General features: G+C 41.3%; 1 protein-coding gene across 5 annotated transcripts in view; it reads left to right on the top strand.

Annotated features, from left to right (window-relative positions):
- Positions 1–21,454, top strand: part of RB1CC1 (RB1 inducible coiled-coil 1) — a 293,127-nt gene that overhangs the window by 258,187 nt on the left and 13,486 nt on the right. For 4 of the 5 annotated variants that reach the window (XM_073631593.1, XM_073631592.1, XM_073631594.1 and 1 more), the window contains 2 exons: positions 384–442; positions 9,315–9,451. In XM_073631593.1, the coding sequence (XP_073487694.1) occupies positions 384–442; positions 9,315–9,451 (196 nt within the window). The remainder of the gene's footprint in view (positions 1–383; positions 443–9,314; positions 9,452–21,454) is intronic. The other variant, XM_073631595.1, reaches the window with a different exon arrangement.

Here is a 21,454-nt window from a genome sequence, read left to right as displayed (position 1 = left end):
ACCATACATTTTGGAAAAAATAAATCTTTGTGTACGTGGTTAATTATCTCATTTCATTTCAAGAGTGTTTTCATTCCTTACTAGGAATCAAATGTTTAAGAGCTATCTAAGTGAGCTGAATCTGAAGAATGTTTCTGACCAAAAATAGAAATATGTATCCTTTGCGCATGCTGTATAGCTTAAAGGAATTCATGCTAGCAAGAAAGGTCAGATATAGGCTGACATGTAATAGGGTATTGTTGGTGATCAGTGCACTGCTAATGACCCTTGTAAACAGCTCTTAGCAATTACTTAGCCACATAGAGCATCTGAGCATGTTATCGTACTTTTAAAATGAATGCCGTTTCTATCATTTGTTTATTTCAATTTTCCCCTTGTTTTAGATGTCACAAAGCATGTCTTCAGTTTCCTCAAGACATTCAGAGAAAATAGCAATTCGAGAGTAAGTTATTTTAACCAGGTTATTCGTACTTGTCATTTCATTCTTGATGTGTGAGCTTTGGAAGCACCTATTTTGAAAGTGACAAACAAATCCCTGCTTGAGAGTACAAATTATCAGTAAAAGCATTTTTTTGTGAATGGTGTAATGAGCCAGTAACGAGAGGAATGGGGTGGGCATTGCTGATCTCTCCTTCCAAAAAAAAAAAATGTTATTAGCTTAGACAAACCCATTATTTATTCTGTATGTAGCCAATTAATTTTGAATATCCTATCTGCATACTTACTGTGGGTCAGTGACTCAGAATGTGTAAAGCGCAAGATACATCCAGGCCGCCAGTATTTTCAGTCAGCAATGGCATCCTAGATCCTTCTCTGGGTACAGGTGTTCTTTAATTGCTCTGCCTTGCACATATAAAACAAGAAGCAGAAACTTTAAATGTAGACTACAAAAACATATATTGCAAGGACATGTTCAATCATTGTTACTATCAGGAAGCATTCCAAACAAAAAGTGTGCAGCTAACTCTGGAGTGAGTTCTGCAGCAGTGAGATGCAATTATGTATTAAAAAAAGGCTGAAACAATATTTAATGAGTGTATATATGTATATATATATATATATATATATATATATATATATATATATATATATATATATATATATATATAAAATTGATATACAGTTGTGCTCATAAGTTTACATACACTGGCAGAATTTATGATTTCTTGGCCATTTTTCAGAGAAAATGAATGATAAAACAAAAACTTTTCTTTCACTCATGGTTAGTGTTTAGCTGGAGCCATTAATTATCAGTCAGCTGTGTTTACTCTTTTTAAATCGTGATTAAAACATAAACTACCCAAATGACCCTGATCAAAAGTTTACATACCCTTTAATACCGTGTTTTGCCCCCTTTAACATCAATGACAGCTTGAAGTCTTTTGTGGTATTTGTGGATGAGGCTCTTTATCTTCTCAGATGGTAAAGCTGTCCATTCCTCTTGGCAAAAAGCCTCCAGTTCCCATAAATTCTTGGACTGTCTTGCATGAACTGCAGGTTTGAGATTTCCCCAGTGTGGCTCAATGATATTGAGGTCAGGAGACTGAGATGGCCACTCCAGAACCTTCAATTTATTCTGCTGTAGCCAATGACAGGTCAACTTGGCCTTGTGTTTTGGATCATTGTCATGTTGGAATGTCCAAGTACGTCCCATGCGCAGCTTCCTGGCTGTTGAATGCAAATGTTCCTCCAGTATTTTTTGATAAAATACGGCATTCATCTTACCATCAATTTTGACCAAATTTCCTGTGCCTTTGTAGCTCACACATCTCCAAAACATCATCAAGCCACCTCCATATTTCACAGTAGGAATGGTATACCTTTCATCATAGGCCTTGTTGACTCTTCTTCAAATATAGTATTTATGGTTGTGACCTAAAAGCTCAATTGTGGTCTCATCACTCCAAATGACTTTGTGCCAGAAGGCTTGTCTCTGTGCTGTTTGGCGTATTGTAAGCGGGATACTTTGTGGCATTTGCGTAGTAATGGCTTTATTCTGGCGACTCGACCATGCAGCCCATCTTTCTTCAAGTGCCTCCTTATTGTGTATCTTGAAACAGCCACACCACATGTTTTCAGAGAGTCCTGTATTTCACCTGAAGTTATTTGTGGATTTTTCTTTGCATCCTGAACAATTTTCCTGTCAGTTGTAGCTGAAATTTTAGTTGATCTACCTGACTGTGGTTTGGTTTCAACAGAACCCCTCATTTTCCACTGCTTGATTAGAGTTTGAACACTGCTGATTGGCATTCTCAATTCCTTGGACACCTTTTTATATCCCTTTCCTACTTTATAGTTCAACTACCTTTTCCCACAGATCCTTTGACAATTCTTTTGCTTTCCCCATGACTCAGAATCCAAAAACGTCAGTGCAGCACTGGATGAACGATGCAAGGGTCTGTCAGGAGTCCAGAAACTCATTGACCTTTTATACACACACACTAATTACAAGCAAACAGATCACAGGTGAGGATGGTTACCTTTAATAGCCATTCAAACCTTTTGTGTCAACTTGTGTGCATGTTATCAGGCCAAAATCACCAGAGTATGTAAACTTTTGATCAGGATCATTTGGGTAGCTTCTGTTGTGATTATGATTTTAAAAGGGTAAACACAATTGATTGATAAAAAATGGCTTCAGCCAAACACTAACCATGAGTGAAAGAAACGTTTTTGTGTTATCATTCATATTCTCTGAAAAATGGCCAAGAAATCATACATTCTGCCAGGGTATGTAAACTTATGAGCACAACTGTATACAATTGATAATTTATATATAATTAAAGTAGAACTGAAGTCAAAACTTATTTTTTCATTTTAGTTAAGAGAATAACCCCTGTCAGTTTTTTTTCTTTGCCTTCTATGTCCCATTTGGGAGTTTTTTCTTCATTTCCTGTCCCATAGCTACAAGAGGAACTGAAAGGAAATCCCTCCAAATCAGGTAAATGAAAACCCTGGTAGTCACTAGAACTAGTGTCACCATTATAAGGTTTCCCATCTCTTTCCTGCTCTGATGACCACTCAACATTTGGGATTTTCTTTCACTTTTGGTGATAACAGTCACCAGGACAAATAGAGAGGGTGAACCTCCCTAACCGGGACACAGACCCGAATAAAAAACTGGCAGGTGTTCTAATCTCTCTCCACTCCTATATAAAAATAATTTAAAAAAAGTTTTGCCTTTAGGAATACTTTAACCCCCTTTATTTCTCAAAGTAGCACTCGAGAAACAGTTTGGCATCTCTATGAAGATCTTGACTCATTACTGGAGACAGAGAAGTGAAAAAAATGGGACGGGGTGCAAGCAGCATAAAAAAAAAAAACTGCAAAAAAAGGACCATACATTATTCTCTACCCAGGAGTCACAGGTGCAGCGTACAGCCCCCTGCCAGCAGCCTGTTATAACCAATAACAGGCTGAAATACTCAATGGTTGTATGCAGGTATGTGCTTTTGGAGCAATGCGTACATCTTTGTACTCAAGTACTGCACTACATTTTTCAGCTTGTCATGGATTTTGCCTGAACCCTTTTGAAAATAATATGAGTCTATTACACCAAAGGGAAGTAGTCAGTTTCTCCACATACAGCAGCCTTTCCCAATAGTGTATGTTATTTTACACAGCGGGAATGAAACTTTCTCCAGTACATTTACTATTAGAACAGACTAATTTAGCTTTGATTAGTATTTGCACAAATCTAAAACAAACTTTGCATGTTTTCACTCTAGCATTAGAAAGTCACTCAAAATGTGCATAAACTGCCCAAAAATAAGCTCACTCCAGGACACAGGAGACTCTGGTTTACGGATTCTTGTAACAAAACCTGCCTGTGCAGGATGTAAAATGGCAGGCAGCAACGCAGCCAAATGGGAATCGAATCAACGATATGGGTCTATATAAGCCTGCCAGGGTCGTGTCCTTCTCTTTCTTGGGTAATAACTTAATAAATACCTGTGAACCTGTGGGAAGGTAGGGACCCACATCTCACATTGCTTTATAGACTTGCAGAAATGTGTCTAGGATATAATCCTGTGTGAGTTTAAAGAATTCTGCAGTATACTCAACAGGACCCAGGGCCTTGTTGGCCAGGTGCTTAATAGTAAAGGTGAAATATTCCATAGTTATTGGAGCATTTAAGACGTAGAACTGAGTAGAGGATAATTTGGGCAGGCGGACTTTGTCCAAAAATGAAGTTGCCCTGGCCTGGTCTATAGGGTCCTGAGAGTACAAATGGCTGTAATAATTAGTTTGTAGTGAGTTGATTTCTGGTGAGGAGGTCTTAAGGGAACCTGTTGGGTCCTATAAAGCCATGATATGTGTGGGTTGGTGGCGCACCTTGCAAAGCTTATCCAGTAGATTTGTTCCCAAATTTATGGAACTGGAGCATAGCATAAGAGGACTTGACCCTCTCCTGATGGTCAGCCCACAGGTCAAACAGTCTTTTTAGTGGGCTCTATATATTTAATTCCCTTCCTTAAAATTGCCCATATGCAGATTTTGAAAACAAACTTGAAAATGAACTTATTAGCAGAAAAAAACCTTCCGTCTTCATTTTACTGCAGATTTTTATTACTTTTAGTTTATTTTCTAAAATGTATTTTATGCACAATTAGCTGGACACACACACACTGGTGTTCAAATAGCTTGTACGACATACATTATGGAATGCTAATATAACATTAACAAGAAGTATATACAGTTATGTCTAAGTTTACCTTCTGCAAGTAAGTCATTAAACTGCATCGTAGAGCTGAAGTTTTTATTAGGAGAAATAAATGACTTGCCAAGAAGGTCATCATGCAAACTCTAAATTAAATGTATACAATTTAATATTTACAGACCTCTATTTAAAAATTTAAGGCTATTTAGAGTTTCAGTTTTAGGAGCAATTGTTTTTACTTAACAGCGAAGTTCACTTTTTCAGGCAGAATGTCACTTTTCATAATGAATAGATGTCTTTTCTGCCTAAGCCATCCCAGTGTGCTAATTTCTCATCTAGTTCATGGCAGCTTTAAATCTGTACCCTATCTGTTCAAATTTTAAAAAGTGCATTCTGAACCCTGACTTCTTGTAGCACCATGTAGCTGTCCAGGATACTTCATATCCCATCATACACTGCCTCCTGCAACACAGGATGGGGTCTTTTTTTACCTTCTTTACCTGTCTGAAACACACTTCCCTCATTATTATACCACCTCTTTTTATTTCCACCCACTTTCCTGCTTCTTCTTTTATTGGTGGCCATACACTGTACAGTCTCCTTTATTAATATTGAATAGATTGTTCAGGTTGGTCATCCTATTCCATAGTTTTAACAAATCTAAAGGACATTTTACATAGATTGTACATTGCATAGCGTAGGGCCAGCTTTATAGAAGTAATGTCATTGTGAGAAATGTCATTGTTCTTATGTAACCCCACAACTTCAACTATGTAAACAAGGCAGATTGCCGTTCTGAGAGGAGGGAAGGCATTGATCCTGTGTTGCAAAGCAGGGACACAGATCTTTGCCTTTCCTTAGTAAAAGCACCACCCACACAGTACACAGGTACTGGCTAGGAACACATTTAGCCCTTTGATTGCCCCTGATGTTAACCTCTTTCCAGCCAGTGTTATTAGTACAGTCACAGTGCATATTTTTAAGCACTGATCACTGTATTAGTGTCACTGGTCCCCAAAAAGTGTCAGTTAGTGTCCGATTTGTCTGCTGCTAGTAAAAAAAAAAAAAAATCCCACAGTTTGTGGACACAATCATTTTTGCACAAACCAATCAAGATACGCTTATTGGGATATTTTTTTACCAAAAATATGTAGCGGAATACGTATTGGCCTAAATATATGAAGAAATTAGATTTTTTTTAAAATGTTATTGGATATGTTTTAGAGCAGAATGTAAAACATATTGGGGTTTTTTTCTTTAAATTTGTCGGGCTTTTTTTGTTTATAGCGCAAGAAGTAAAAACTGCAGAGGTGATCAAATACCACCAAAAGAAAGCTCTATTTGTGGGAACAAAAGGACATACATTTTATTTGGGGGCAGCGTTGCACACCCGCACAATTGTCAGTTAACCATTTCAGCCCCGGAAAGGTTTTACCCCCTTCCTGACAAGCACTTTTTACAATTTGGCACTGTGCTGCTTTAACTGGTAAATGTGTGGTCATGCAATGCTGTACCCAAACGAAATTTGCACCCTCTTTTTCCCACAAGTAGAGCTTACTTTTGGTGCTATTTGATCACCTCTGTGTTTTTTATTTTTTGCGCTATAAACAAAAAAAGAATGACAATTTAAAAAAATATATATTATTTTTTACTTTTTGCTGTAATAAATATCCCCAAAAAATGTTTATAAAAAACAAATTTCTTCATCAATTTGGGCCAATATATATTCTTCTACATATTTTTGGTAAAAAAAAATCGCAATAAGCGTATAGTGATTGGTTTGCACAAAAGTTATAGCCTCTACAACTATGGTAAAGATTTATGGCATTTATATGGCATTTTTATTATTGTTTATTTTTACTAGTAATGGCAGTGATCTGTGATTTTTAGCGGTACTGCAACGGACAGATCAGACATTTTTGGGACCATTGACATTTAATCAGCGATCAGTGGTATAAATATGCACTGATTACTGTGTAAATGTCACTGGTAGGGAAGGGGTTAAATGTGTGTTCCCTCAGTGTGTTCTAACTGTATGGGGATAGGACTGACTAGGGGAGGAGACATATCGTTGTTCCTACTTACTAGGAACAAACGATATGTCTCCTCTCCCCTGACAGGACAGGGATTTGTGTGTTTACTCACACAAATCCCTGTGCTGGCTCTCGTGCATGCGATCGCGACCGCCGGCCATGCACATCAGGTCTCCCGACGTGCAGCATGCGCCCTTTGGAGGCTCTTAAAGGGATCCCTGTATATATACGGGGTTTTGCGCAGGGGTGCCATTCTGCCCCCCGTAAAAAGACGTGAGTCGGTCGGGAACCGGTTGAAGTAACGCAGTGCCATATTGCAAAAAATGGCCTGGTCGTGAAGGGGGGTGAATCTTCCAGAGGGCAAGTGGTTAAATAGTTTGTCTCAGCCTAACTGACATATTTGTCAGACAGCTTGTTCTGTTAAAGTGTAACTAAGCGCATAGATTTTTTCCTAAACAGTTACATTAGTAGCATGCCGTGTATGATAACTGTCACAGTTGCTTTTTCTGTCAACCAAATTATCAGACCATGTAAACTGCAAACCAAACAAAGACTAAGATGGCAACTTTCATGGCTGTAAGGGATAGGAGGGTTTAGTTCTGCCTTAAAGGAAATGAAAAAGTATCAGACTTACTGTCTGGATCAATAGGTAAAATTAAGGGGGAAAAAAAGCCTAAAAAAAAAAAAAAAGAAAACTAACACATCCACCACATCTAAGAATTGGTAATCTGAATTTTTTTATTTTTTGTATTATTTTTGAGTTAAAACCACTATAATGGGGCGTACACACGGTCGGACTTTTTGGCTACAAAAGTCCGACAGACTTTCGACGGACTTTTGGCGGACTTTAAACAGACTTTCGACTGGACTTACCTACACACGATCACACCAAAGTCCGACGGATTCGTACATGATGACGTACAACGGACTAAAATAAGGAAGTTGATAGCCAGTAGCCAATAGCTGCCCTAGCGTCGGTTTTTGTCCGTCAGACTAGCATACAGACGAGCGGATTTCTGGGTCCGGCAAAGTCCGTCAGATTTGCGACTGGAAAAGTCTGCTGAATGTCCGGGGAAGCCCACACACGATCGGATTGTCCGCTGGATTTGGTCCGTCGGCGTCCGTCGGACTTTTGTAGCCGAAAAGTCCGACCGTATGTACGCCCCATAAAGATCTAAACAAACCTACCCCCTTTGCCACAACTATTGAGTTACTCAACTTAGTGGATGCCTGGCGATGGCTGTACTCTAATATTTACCTATCTTGTCATTCCACCACACATTCTGCCCTTTTCAAATTGCACTATGCATTTTTAGCCCCATCATTACTTACCTCTTTAAATAATTCCTACCCAAATTGCATTCCGACTACTTACCTCTATTGATTACACTTTAACCCTTTCCCTGCCAGTGCATGTTAAAATCCACATTATGTGGCTGAAGATTAGTTTAAACCCCCCAAAAATATATTTTTTCTAAAAGCAGTAACACTGGAGAATAAAATGGCGGTAGTTGCTATTTTTTGTATATCACATAATATTAGTTCAATGGTTTATCAATGCATATTTTGGTTAATTTTGCACACAAACACATCATGCGTTCCAATTTAAAAAAAAAATATATAAAACATTAAATAAATACCCAACATGTCAAGCCTTAACCACTTCCCACCCAAGGTACGTCATTTGACGTCCCGGGCTTTGAGTGGGGATATCTGAACGATGCCTGCAGCTACAGGCATCATCCAGATATTATCTTTTTCAGCTGGCGATTCCCTGCGCCATCAGAACAATCATAGAGGCAGTTCAGCTGTTTAATTGTTCTTACAGGCTGCGGGAGGGAGCTTCCCGCCACCCTCCGATGCTTCTACTGGCTCACTTGTGCGATCAGCAAGCCAGAGAAGGAATCCATCAGCATGGAAATCCTCTTACTGCTTGCTGTCAATCACAAGGAGAGGGCTTGATGGGGAACTAATCCGTCGGCTTCGCCCACTGTCAGCGTCACAGGTTGCTAGGAGCCTGTTGGCTGGGAAGCCAATGAACTTCTTGACAATCAGTGACAAGTGGAGGTTAGCAACAGTCACTATATTGTGCCGTTTGATTTATCCACTTATTCTTATATTGGAGGACCTTCCAAGATTTCCCCATTCATTGGAAGACTCTTATATATCACATGATTCACTTATCGACATTTGTTTAATGCTCACATTAGTATCTATTTGCATTTATTCATATGTTTTTGAATAGCACAGATCCCTATGTTTATTTAAGTGGAGGTTATTGTCTTTTTATTTGGTGCAGCCACTGTTTTTTCAAAGGTTATTTAGAACTACCTGAATCTGCAGTACATTTAGGTAAAGCTACTGAAACTGGCAGCTGGGCTTTTATTTTAAATCTGACGCAGGATTTTTTTATGGACCATTCCACCAGAAAAAATTCCCCCTAAGGGACTGTTCAACTAAATTTATTGGGTTTTTCTTTGTTTCTTTGTAAGTTTGTTCAAACTTTGATAGGCAAGAGTTTGTGAAAACATGCGAGTACAAACTATATGTTGTTTTTTTTTAATTAAAAAAAAAAAGACATGCAATAGTTAAAAATCACTTTTTCTGTCTGTCTCTCGCAGCTTTCAGGTTGGGGATTTGGTCCTTATTATCTTAGATGAACGTCATGACAATTACGTCCTGTTTACAGTCAGTCCGACATTGTATTTCTTGCATTCAGAGTCATTGGCTGCATTAGACCTTAAACCAGGTGAGTATGGTAAGTGTCATCCATGCAGTAAATATTTTTTGCAGTGTTTCCCAGCAGAGATTATTTAGGTGTGATGCATTAGCAGTTGATAACTATGCAGAAGGAAATCTTTAAATTTTGACTTCACTTTATATCAGAATTTTTTTATTTTTTTTATTCCAGTTCAGACGAACCATTTTAGGGGGGTCAAGCTGGTCATGTCCACCCTTAAATAGGAATGTTTATTTTAGAGGTTATAAGGCTATATTGGTTTGAGGTGTATAATACCATAAACAAGCTACTATAAAAAGTAAATAGCACAGCTATAAAACTGTAAAAATATTTAACCTGTAGAATTTAAATGATTACATTTGTGTTATAAGTAATTAATGATGTTTAGTCTTCTACGTTCAGCTCATCTGTCACTTATTTAAAAGCATGTCAATCTGAAGTGAGATGGCTATAATCCATGAGCTTTGGTTTGAATAAAGATCTCACTGAAAGACAATGGGGTTGATTTACTAAAGACAAATACACTGTGCACTAGGGATGAGCTTCGAGTTCGAGTCGAACTCATGTTCGACTCGAACATTGGCTGTTCGCAAGTTCACCGAACAGCGAACAATTTGGGGTGTTCGCGGCAAATTCGAATGCCGCGGAACACCCTTTAAAAGTCTATGGGAGAAATCAAAAGTGTTAATTTTAAAGGCTAATATGCAAGTTATTGTCATAAAAAGTGTTTGGGGACCTGGGTCCTGCCCCAGGGGACATGGATCAATGCAAAAAAAAGTTTTAAAAACGGCCGTTTTTTCAGGAGCAGTGATTTTAATAATACTTAAAGTCAATCAATAAAAGTGTAATATCCCTTTAAATTTCGTACCTGGGGGGTGTCTATAGTGTGCCTGTAAAGGGGCGCATGTTTCCTGTGTTTAGAACAGTCTGACAGCAAAATGACATTTTGAAGGAAAAAACTCATTTAAAACTACCCGCGGCTATTGCATTGCCGACAATACACATAGAAGTTCATTGATAAAAACGGCATGGGAATTCCCCAAAGGGGAACCCCGAACCAAAATTAAAAAAAAAAAATGACGTGGGGGTCCCCCTAAATTCCATACCAGGCCCTTCAGGTCTGGTATGGATATTAAGGGGAACCCCGGCCAAAATTTAAAAAAAAAAATGACGTGAGGTTCCCCCTAAATTCCATACCAGACCCTTCAGGTCTGGTATGGATTTTAAGGGGAACCCCGCGCCAAAAAAAAAAAAAAAAAACGGCGTGGGGTCCCCCCAAAAATCCATACCAGACCCTTATCCGAGCACGCAACCTGGCAGGCCGCAGGAAAAGAGGGGGGGACAAGAGTGCGGCCCCCCCTCCCTCCTGAACCGTACCAGGCCACATGCCCTCAACATTGGGAGGGTGCTTTGGGGTAGCCCCCCAAAACACCTTGTCCCCATGTTGATGAGGACAAGGGCCTCATCCCCACAACCCTGGCCGGTGGTTGTGGGGGTCTGCGGGCGGGGGGCTTATCGGAATCTGGAAGCCCCCTTTAACAAGGTGACCCCCAGATCCCGGCCCCCCCCCTGTGTGAAATGGTAAGGGGGTACATAAGTACCCCTACCATTTCACGAAAAAAGTGTCAAAAATGTTAAAAATGACAAGAGACAGTTTTTGACAATTCCTTTATTTAAATGCTTCTTCTTTCTTCTATCTTGCTTCATCTTCTGGTTCTTCTGGCTCTTCTGGTTCTTCTGGTTCTTCCTCCGGCGTTCTCGTCCAGCATCTCCTCCGCGGCGTCTTCTGTCTTCTTCTCCTCGGGCCGCTCCGCACCCATGGCATGGGGGGGAGGCTCCCGCTCTTCTCTTCTTCTCTTCTTCTTTTCTTCTTTTCTTCTCTTCTTCTCTTCTTCTTCATTTTCTTCTCCGGGCCGCTCCGCAATCCATGCTGGCATGGAGGGAGGCTCCCGCTGTGTGACGGCGCTCCTCGTCTGACAGTTCTTAAATAACGGGGGGGCGGGGCCACCCGGTGACCCCACCCCCCTCTGACGCACGGTGACTTGACGGGACTTCCCTGTGGCATTCCCCGTGACGTCACAGGGAAGTCCCGTCAAGTCACCGTGCGTCAGAGGGGGGCGGGGTCACCGGGTGGCCCCGCCCCCCCCGTTATTTAAGAACTGTCAGACGAGGAGCGCCGTCACACAGCGGGAGCCTCCCTCCATGCCAGCATGGATTGCGGAGCGGCCCGGAGAAGAAAATGAAGAAGAAGAGAAGAAAAGAAGAAGAGAAGAAGAGAAGAAGAGAAGAGCGGGAGCCTCCCCCCCATGCCATGGGTGCGGAGCGGCCCGAGGAGAAGAAGACAGAAGACGCCGCGGAGGAGATGCTGGACGAGAACGCCGGAGGAAGAACCAGAAGAGCCAGAAGAACCAGAAGATGAAGCAAGATAGAAGAAAGAAGAAGCATTTAAATAAAGGAATTGTCAAAAACTGTCTCTTGTCATTTTTAACATTTTTGACACTTTTTTCGTGAAATGGTAGGGGTACTTATGTACCCCCTTACCATTTCACACAGGGGGGGGGCCGGGATCTGGGGGTCACCTTGTTAAAGGGGGCTTCCAGATTCCGATAAGCCCCCCGCCCGCAGACCCCCACAACCACCGGCCAGGGTTGTGGGGATGAGGCCCTTGTCCTCATCAACATGGGGACAAGGTGTTTTGGGGGGCTACCCCAAAGCACCCTCCCAATGTTGAGGGCATGTGGCCTGGTACGGTTCAGGAGGGAGGGGGGGCCGCACTCTCGTCCCCCCCTCTTTTCCTGCGGCCTGCCAGGTTGCGTGCTCGGATAAGGGTCTGGTATGGATTTTTGAGGGGACCCCACGCCGTTTTTTTTTTTTTTTTTTGGCGCGGGGTTCCCCTTAAAATCCATACCAGACCTGAAGGGTCTGGTATGGAATTTAGGGGGAACCCCACGTCATTTTTTTTTTTAAATTTTGGCCGGGGTTCCCCTTAATATCCATACCAGACCTGAAGGGCCTGGTATGGAATTTAGGGGGACCCCCACGTCATTTTTTTTTTTTTAATTTTGGTTCGGGGTTCCCCTCTGGGGAATTCCCATGCCGTTTTTATCAATGAACTTCTATGTGTATTGTCGGCAATGCAATAGCCGCGGGTAGTTTTAAATGAGTTTTTTCCTTCAAAATGTCATTTTGCTGTCAGACTGTTCTAAACACAGGAAACATGCGCCCCTTTACAGGCACACTATAGACACCCCCCAGGTACGAAATTTAAAGGGATATTACACTTTTATTGTTTGACTTTAAGCATTATTAAAATCACTGCTCCTGAAAAAACGGCCGTTTTTAAAACTTTTTTTTGCATTGATCCATGTCCCCTGGGGCAGGACCCAGGTCCCCAAACACTTTTTATGACAATAACTTGCATATAAGCCTTGAAAATTAGCACTTTTGATTATTCATGTTCGTGTCCCATAGACTTTAACGGTGTTCGCATGTTCGAATGAACTTTTTTCCTGTTCGCATGTTCTGGTGCGAACCGAACAGGGGGGTGTTCGGCTCATCCCTACTGTGCACATTGCATAGTGCAGTTGCACTCTGCAAGAGCAGTTGCTCCACAGCTTGGTAAATGAGCAGAAGCTCTGGTGACTTTCATCATCCAATCATGTGCAAGCAAAAATGCAGTTTTTTTTTATTTTACTTGCACGTAACTGAGTACTCTTTGCAAAGTGAAGCTTTACCTCATTTACTAAGCTCTGGAGCAACTGCACTTGCAGAGTGTACAGTCTATTTGCCTTTAGTAAATCAACCCCATGGTCTGTATGTTACATAATGGAATCTCCTGGCGGTCATGGATTGACTGCCACCCTCTAGTTTTTCAAAGTCTAGGGGACCAATTTGATGGAGAAATTCTGAATTCAAAAGCCACAAGAAATGTCCTTTTGAAGATTTTTCATGTAGGCCAATTGTCATGCAATCAGAGTCAATATTATACAATTATTTCACATTCTTTGAATGACCGATCTTGCTGCTTTAGTATAGAGCATGAAGATATCATCTAGAAGGGGTGAAATGCATATATGTTTTTTTTTTCTGTTAGATAAGTCTGTGCTGTGTTCTGCCTTCTTGAGGATCTCAACTAACATGTCCTGTCTACCCCATACTTCATAGAGAAAAGATGACCTGCTTAGTGATTTACTGTTCTTAATGGAATGATTAAAAGAGCTAATGTAGTGTGTATTTGCACTTGGTGATTAGTGAACAATATTTCTCACAGAAATAATCAGAAACATACTATGTAATTGCTAATAAAAAGCAGTAAACAAAGGAATGCCTTGTTTTGTTTGCAGCTTTTCGTGTTGTAAATTGCTTTCTTTCATATGCTTCTAAAGCATTATGAAAGTTTGCATCTTTAATACCTTACGTTAGCCAATAAAGAGTATCACTTAAAGATTAAAGCCTTGTATTTTTTAACAAGAAAACAAAAAAAGATGTTATGCCTACCTGCTCTGTGCACAGAGCAGTCCCTTACCTCCTTTTCTGGAGTTCTTGCCAGAACTGTCCGCTCCTCTTCTCCTGCATGTGCCCCCATAACAAGCCGTGTGCTATGGGGGGCACATGCACGGACGCGCTCCTGAGCTGGACTGTGTGGTCACATAGAGACACACCTCACAGCTTGGCCATGCCCCTCACTCCCTCCTCACAGGATTTGACTGACACCAGCAGGAACCAAACGTGATGTGTGGGGTGCCATTCAGAATGAATGGCAGCAGTGCGATTGGCTACGGGTGGTTGCGGGAACAGATGCAATTTCTACACCCGCAGCCACACTCATAGGTGTGAACCTAGCCTTACTGAGAGAAACACAGAGGCTGCCATTTCTATATGATTTTGCAAATACTAGTTGCCTGGCTTCATGCTGACTTTCTGGCTTCCACCCTGAACCCTGTTATGAACACTGAACAAGTTTGCAGATATGGACTTCTGATTTCAGTCAATGACAAATATTAAAGTCAGATGGCTTCATAACAGGAACAAATTAGAACAAGTTTTAATTTCTGTAGTGATACAAATGTTATTAGCAGTATAGTTTTCCTAATGTAGACATAGAATCAAATATATTTCTTCATTTTAAATTCATATATACTAAGTATTATGTTAGTGTAATGTAAATTTTGATTACCTCTTACAGAGATTACATTATCCCCTGACAATGGCTTCATACGATTTTCTTTCCAGAAAGCTGGTGCCATCCTTGCTCAGACATCTTCCAGGGTCAGGATCTACATCCTGGACTGAGATGCTGACCCAGAGATGACATACACAGTCATGGAAATCTTAGTGCTAGTGTGTTAATAGCTGTTTTCACACTTAGGGGGCTGTTTACTAAAGCAGGGGAGTTTTATTGCCAAAGCCTAACTGAACAAGCTGAAGTTAGAAGCTGATTGCCTAGAATGGCCCAGATTTCATAAATCTCCCCCCTTAGAGGCATTAACTGTGGATTCTCATTCATTGTTTGAATTTGTGGTCAAAGTTAAGTGCAAAGAATAATATCAAATCCTTTCGTTTATCTAACCCTAGTGGTTCTTTCCCATGTGGAAATGTATGCACCTCTATCACTCAGTTCTTATTTCACTAGATATTGATAAGGATTATAAATCACACAATTTGAATTATTAATTGTCCACAGTAACTGTACAAGTTAATACAACCTGAGATTCATGAAAGGTGCTTTTTAAAATACTTTTAGGTATAGCAGCAGTTAAGAAGTTAAACATTTAAAAACAGCCTAAAGCATCACCTGCCGGCTAGAATTTGTAAATATTTTATGTAAACAAAAAAAGCAGGAAACAATGAGACATGGTGAGTGGAGGAGTTCGTGGAAACCACCTTTAGTCAGCACATTTACCATTCTTACATTTTGGGAGCATCCACTGCATTGCTCTACAGTTAAAACTGAAGTTCAGTCTGCTTCTATCTTACCCAATTACTCTTTTTCCCACTCTTTGGCAATTCTAATGAAAAGTTTGAATTAAACCTTTTTGTTTTCATTGCATGCCTTATTTTAGACCCAGTGATATTGTTGCTGGATCTATGTGCTTTTTTGTGCAATGCAGGCAGCATATGGGAGGTAGGAGGGCCCACTGAGGGTGCTTCCGGAAAACATCACAGCAGTCCTGATGCAACAGTGGTCTAGCTCTTGGAAGGAGTTATTCAAAAATTAATACAATTCTTAGTCTGGAGGAGTGGGTGTTCTTAAGTGACAATTTGAATGCAGACTAATAGCCAACACCCACATTTGATGCTGAGCTCCCATTATTAAAAGAACTGGAATTCAATGAATAAAAAGGTGAGACAGGGACATTTAAGATGGGGAAGATCGGACTAGATAAGGCTGGATGTCTTGCATCCCAAAAATGAGATGGGCTCTGTTTTACTTGCTGCAGCTTCTATTGCACTCACTCAGACGTTCAAAGTGTAATATGATTGTGTATAGAAAATTTTTCCAAAATATGTTGAGTGATTAAAAAAAAAAAAAAACACATATGGGGTTCTTTTGCTTATTTTTTTTAATTACTGATTAATGTTAATTCGCAAAGTGCTGTTTTGTGGCAACTGGAAAAGTATGCTCCTTAATAAATCTTACAGTTGAGGGTCCTTTATGGTATTCTCTTTCTCAGTTTGGCATTTTTAAAATAGATTTTGGCATGCCTGATCTGAAGAACAGTGCTATGCAATAACTCAGTTACTCCTTTCTTCCTTTTTGTTTCAACAAGCAGTTTTCAAATTTGTATTTTGTTTTAGCCTAAAGAAGTTTTAATATTTTTTTTTTTTTAACCACTTCAGCCCCGGAAGGATTTACCCCCTTCCTGACCAGAGCACTTTTTCCAATTTGGCACTGCGTCGCTTTAACTGCTAATTGCGCGGTCATGCAATGCTGTACCCAAACAAAATTTGCGTCCTTTTCTTCCCACAAATAGAGCTTCCTTTTGATGGTATTTGATCACCTCTGCCGTTTTTATTTTTTGCGCTATACACGGAAAAAGACCGAAAATTTTGAAAAAAAATGATATTTTCTACTTTTTGTTCTAAAAAAAATCCAATAAACTCAATTTTAGTCATACATTTAGGCCAAAATGTATTCCGCCACATGTCTTTGGTAAAAAAAATGTCAATAAGTGTATATTTATTGGTTTGCACAAAAGTTATAGCGCCTACAAACTAGGGTACATTTTCTGGAATTTACACAGCCTTTAATTTATGACTGCCTATGTCGTTTCTTGAGGTGCTAAAATGGCAGGGCAGTACAAAACCCCCACAAATGACCCCATTTTGGAAAGTAGACACCCCAAGGAAATTGCTGAGAGACATGTTGAGCCCATTGAATATTCATTTTTTTTGTCCCAAGTGATTGAATAATGACAAAAAAAAAAAAAAATTTACAAAAAGTTGAAACTAAATGATCTTTTGCTCACACAGGCCATGGGCATATGTGGAATTGCACCCCAAAATACATTTAGCTGCTTCTCCTGAGTATGGGGATACCACATGTGTGGGACTTTTTGGGAGCCTAGCCACGTACGGGGCCCCGAAAACCAATCACTGCCTTCAGGATTTCTAAGGGTGTACATTTTTGATTTTACTCCTCACTACCTATCACAGTTTTGAAGGCCATAAAATGCCCAGATGGCATAAACCCCCCCAAATGACCCCATTTTGGAAAGTAGACACCCCAAGCTATTTGCTTTGAGGCATGTTGAGTCCATGGAATGTTCTATATTTTGACACAAGTTGCGGGAAAGTGACAAATTTTTTTTTTTTTTTTTGCACAAAGTTGTCACTAAATGATATATTGCTCACACAGGCCATGGGCATATGTGGAATTGCACCCCAAAATACATTCTGCTGCTTCTCCTGAGTATGGGGATACCACATGTGTGGGACTTTTTAGGAGCCTAGCCGCGTATGGGGCCCCGAAAACCAATCACCGCCTTCAGGATTTCTAAGGGTGTAAATTTTTGATTTCACTCTTCACTGCCTATCACAGTTTCCGAGGCCATGGAATGCCCAGGTGGCACAAAACCCCCCCAAATGACCCCATTTTGGAAAGTAGACACCCCAAGCTATTTGCTGAGAGGCATGGAGAGTATTTTGCAGCTCTCATTTGTTTTTGAAAATAAAGAAAGACAAGCAAAAAAAAATTTTTTTTTCTTTTTTCAATTTTCAAAACTTTGTGACAAAAAGTGAGATCTGCAAAATACTCACTATACCTCTCAGCAAATAGCGTGGGGTGTCTACTTTCCAAAATGGGGTCATTTGGGGGGGGGTTTGCCACCTGGGCATTCCATGGCCTCCGAAACTGTGATAGGCAGTGAAGAGTAAAATCAAAAATTCACGCCCTTAGAAATCCTGAAGGCGGTGCTTGGTTTCGGGGTCCCGTGCGCGGCTAGGCTCCCAAAAAGTCCCACACATGTGGTATCCCCGTACTCAGGAGAAGCAACAGAATGTATTTTGGGGTAAAATATTCCATGGACTCGACATGCCTCTCAGCAAATAGCTTGAGGTGTCTACTTTCTAAAATGGGGTCATTTGGGGGGGTTTTGAACTGTCCTGGCATTTTATGCACAACATTTAGAAGCTTATGTCACACATCACCCACTCTTCTAACCACTTGAAGACAAAGCCCTTTCTGACACTTTTTGATTACATAAAAAAATTATATTTTTTTTGCAAGAAAATTACTTTGAACCCCCACACATTATATATTTTTTTAAAGCAAAGGCCCTACAGATTAAAATGGTGGGTGTTTCATTTTTTTTTTTCACACAGTATTTGCGCAGCGATTTTTCAAACGCATTTTTTGGGGAAAAAACACACTTTTTTAAATTTTAATGCACTAAAACACACTATGTTGCCCAAATGTTTGATGAAATAAAAAAGATGATCTTAGGCCGAGTACATGGATACCAAACATGACATGCTTTAAAATTTTGCACAAACGTGCAGTGGCGACAAACTAAATACATTTCTAAAAGCCTTTACAGGTTACCACTTTAGATTTACAGAGGAGGTCTACTGCTAAAATTACTGCCCTCGATCTGACCTTCGCGGTGATAACTCACATGCATGGTGCAATTGCTGTTTACATTTGACGCCAGACCGACGCTTGCGTTCGCCTTAGCGCGAGAGCAGGGGGGACAGGGGTGCTTTTTTTTTTTCTTTATTATTTTTTTTATTTTCTATCTTATTTTTAAACTGTTCCTTTCATTATTTTTTTTTTTAAATCATTTTTATTGTTATCTCAGGGAATGTAAATATCCCCTATCATAGCAATAGGTAGTGACAGGTACTCTTTTTTGAAAAAATTGGGGTCTTTTAGACCCTAGATTTCTCCTCTGCCCTCAAAGCATCTGACCACACCAAGATCGGTGTGATAAAATGCTTTCCCAATTTCCCAATGGCGCTGTTTACATCCGGCGAAATCTAAGTCATAAAATGCTCGTAGCTTCCGGTTTCTTAGGCCATAGAGATGTTTGGAGCCACTCTGGTCTCTGATCAGCTCTATGGTCAGCTGGCTGAATCACCGGCTGCATTCTCAGGTTCCCTGTTGAGACAGGAGAGCCAGAGAAAAACACGGAAGACGGTGGGGGGGGGGCATTCCCTCCCACTGCTTGTAAAAGCAGTCTAGAGGCTAATTAGCCGCTAGGATTGCTTTTACATGAAAGCCGACCGCTGGCTGAAAAGAATGATACCAAGATGATACCTAAACCTGCAGGCATCATTCTGGTATAACCACTCAAAGTCGTGAATGGCGTACCTGAAGACAAAAAAATGGTTAACAATAAAGCACAGTAAACGGTAAAGTATAAAAAATTGCATACCTGAAAAGCAAACATGATAAAACATAATAACAATAAAACATTGCAGAATAGAATACAGTAAAAAAGAGCAGAACAATAGAGAGAGAATAGAGAGAGAGAGAACAATAAAACGACAACTATTTTTTTTTTTTTTTATATTTTTGTTTGTGGTTTTTTTTTACACTTTTTTTGTAACTAACTTTTATAACTGTAACCGGTTCCAGGTTCGGGTCTCTAAAAAAGCGATGGCATCTTGGGAGACCCTGTGAAAGTGTGCAATGCTGTACCCTACGCTAATACTCAACTAGTGAATGGTAGCGTTCAAAACATTCACCAATGCAAAGACCAGGATTGTCAGGACAGGAGGGACAATAATAGCGGGTGTCACGCCTATATCCGCGCTTGCTGCAGACACAACATCTTTTTTGGGGGGGGTTCGTTGGGTAGGGGTACTCAGGAGGACATAAAGAAAATGCCTCTCATGCAGCCGACTGCATTTGGTTGGGGATGTGAATGGGGGAATTACGGGCGCTGCAGAAGCAGTGGGTTCCCAATTAGGATTGGCGAATGCAGCAGGAAGGGCATTATGGGCACGACGGGCCTGTTTGTCTTCTTCTTGGTGGCAGCGGGACACTACTTGTGCTTGCCACCTCACCAGCTTGAACTGCACTCATGGGACTCGCCACGTCACCAAGTGTTACTGCAGTGCTGGTTTAACTACGACCGGTGTGTACTAGGCCGCTGGTGCTTGCCAGTTCACCAAAACGCTACCAAAAAAACTGTTAGCGATCGCAGGGATCAGGCCTCACTCTGCGAATGCTGCAGTTATGCGTTTAGTGTTTTGTAAGTGACAGTGATCGATCGATACTGCACTTGGGTGGGCTGGGCTGGGCCGGGCAGAGGGGCAAAACGCAGGTGCTAGCAGGTATCTGGGCTGATCCCGCTAACACTGCGTTTTTGGGAACCCTAAACTGCTGGGGACGCCAGTATAGATCTGATCGGATCAGATATTGATCCGTTCAGATACTATACCACTAAGGGAGGTGTACGGTGCGTGCATGGGTGTTAGCGGTACTGGCGCTAAACCTGACGCTGCCTGGGGCTGGTGCTTGCCAGTTCACCAAAACGCTACCAAAAAAACTGTCAGCGATCGCAGGGATCAGGCCTGACTCTGCGAATGCTGCAGTTATGCGTTTAGTGTTTTGTAAGTGACAGTGATCGATCAATACTGCACTTGGGTGGGCTGGGCCGGGCGGAGGGGCAAAACGCAGGTGCTAGCAGGTATCTGGGCTCATCCCGCTAACACTGCGTTTTTGGGAACCCTAAACTGCTGGGGACGCCAGTATAGATCTGATCGGATCAGATATTGATCCGTTCAGATACTATACCACTAAGGGAGGCTATGCTGCATGCGTGGGTGTTAGTGGTACTGGCGCTAATCTGACGCTGCCTGGGGCAACGCACATCACCGCCGGGCGATCAGGGGGCTAAACCTTTATTCGGTAATAAGCGGCGGGTGCCCTGACACTATAAAAAAAATAAACGAACTAACCAGCGTCACCTGTAACACTTATACGGTGATCAGTGGTGAAAGGGTTAACTAGGGGGCAATCAAGGGGTTAAAACATTTATTAGGTAGTATATGGGGGTCCCTGTCGCTATAAAATGCTGACGGTGAACCTAAATATTTACCTCCCTAACTATCGTCACCAGCGACACTAATACAGCGATCAGAAAAATGATCGCTTAGCGACACTGGCGACAGGGGGTGATCAAGGGGTTAAAACTGTATTAGGGGGGGTTAGGGGGGTATCCTAGACCTACAGGGGGCTAATACTCACTGCCCTACCACTTCTAACTGTCACAAACTGACACCATGCAGTAATCAGAAAAAAAAATAAAAAAACTGCTTGGTGTCAGTTTGTGACAGGGGGGGGGAGGGGTGATTGGGGGGTGATCGGGGGCCGATCGGGGGGGATTGGGGGTGTTTTGTGTGCCTGGCATGTTCTACTGTGTGTGTGTGTTTTGTGCACTTACATGTCTTCTCTCCTCGGCGCCGGAACGGAAACTGCCGAGCCGAGGAGAGATGACATCACATCCTCTGCCTGTGTGTACTACACACAGGCAGGGGAGGATTCCCATTGGCTGGGAGCGATCGCGAGGGGGG

Source organism: Aquarana catesbeiana, linkage group LG05, assembly GCF_042186555.1.
Source record: "Aquarana catesbeiana isolate 2022-GZ linkage group LG05, ASM4218655v1, whole genome shotgun sequence".
Taxonomy (NCBI): domain Eukaryota; kingdom Metazoa; phylum Chordata; class Amphibia; order Anura; family Ranidae; genus Aquarana; species Aquarana catesbeiana.
This window is presented reverse-complemented; position numbering and strand designations above follow the sequence as displayed.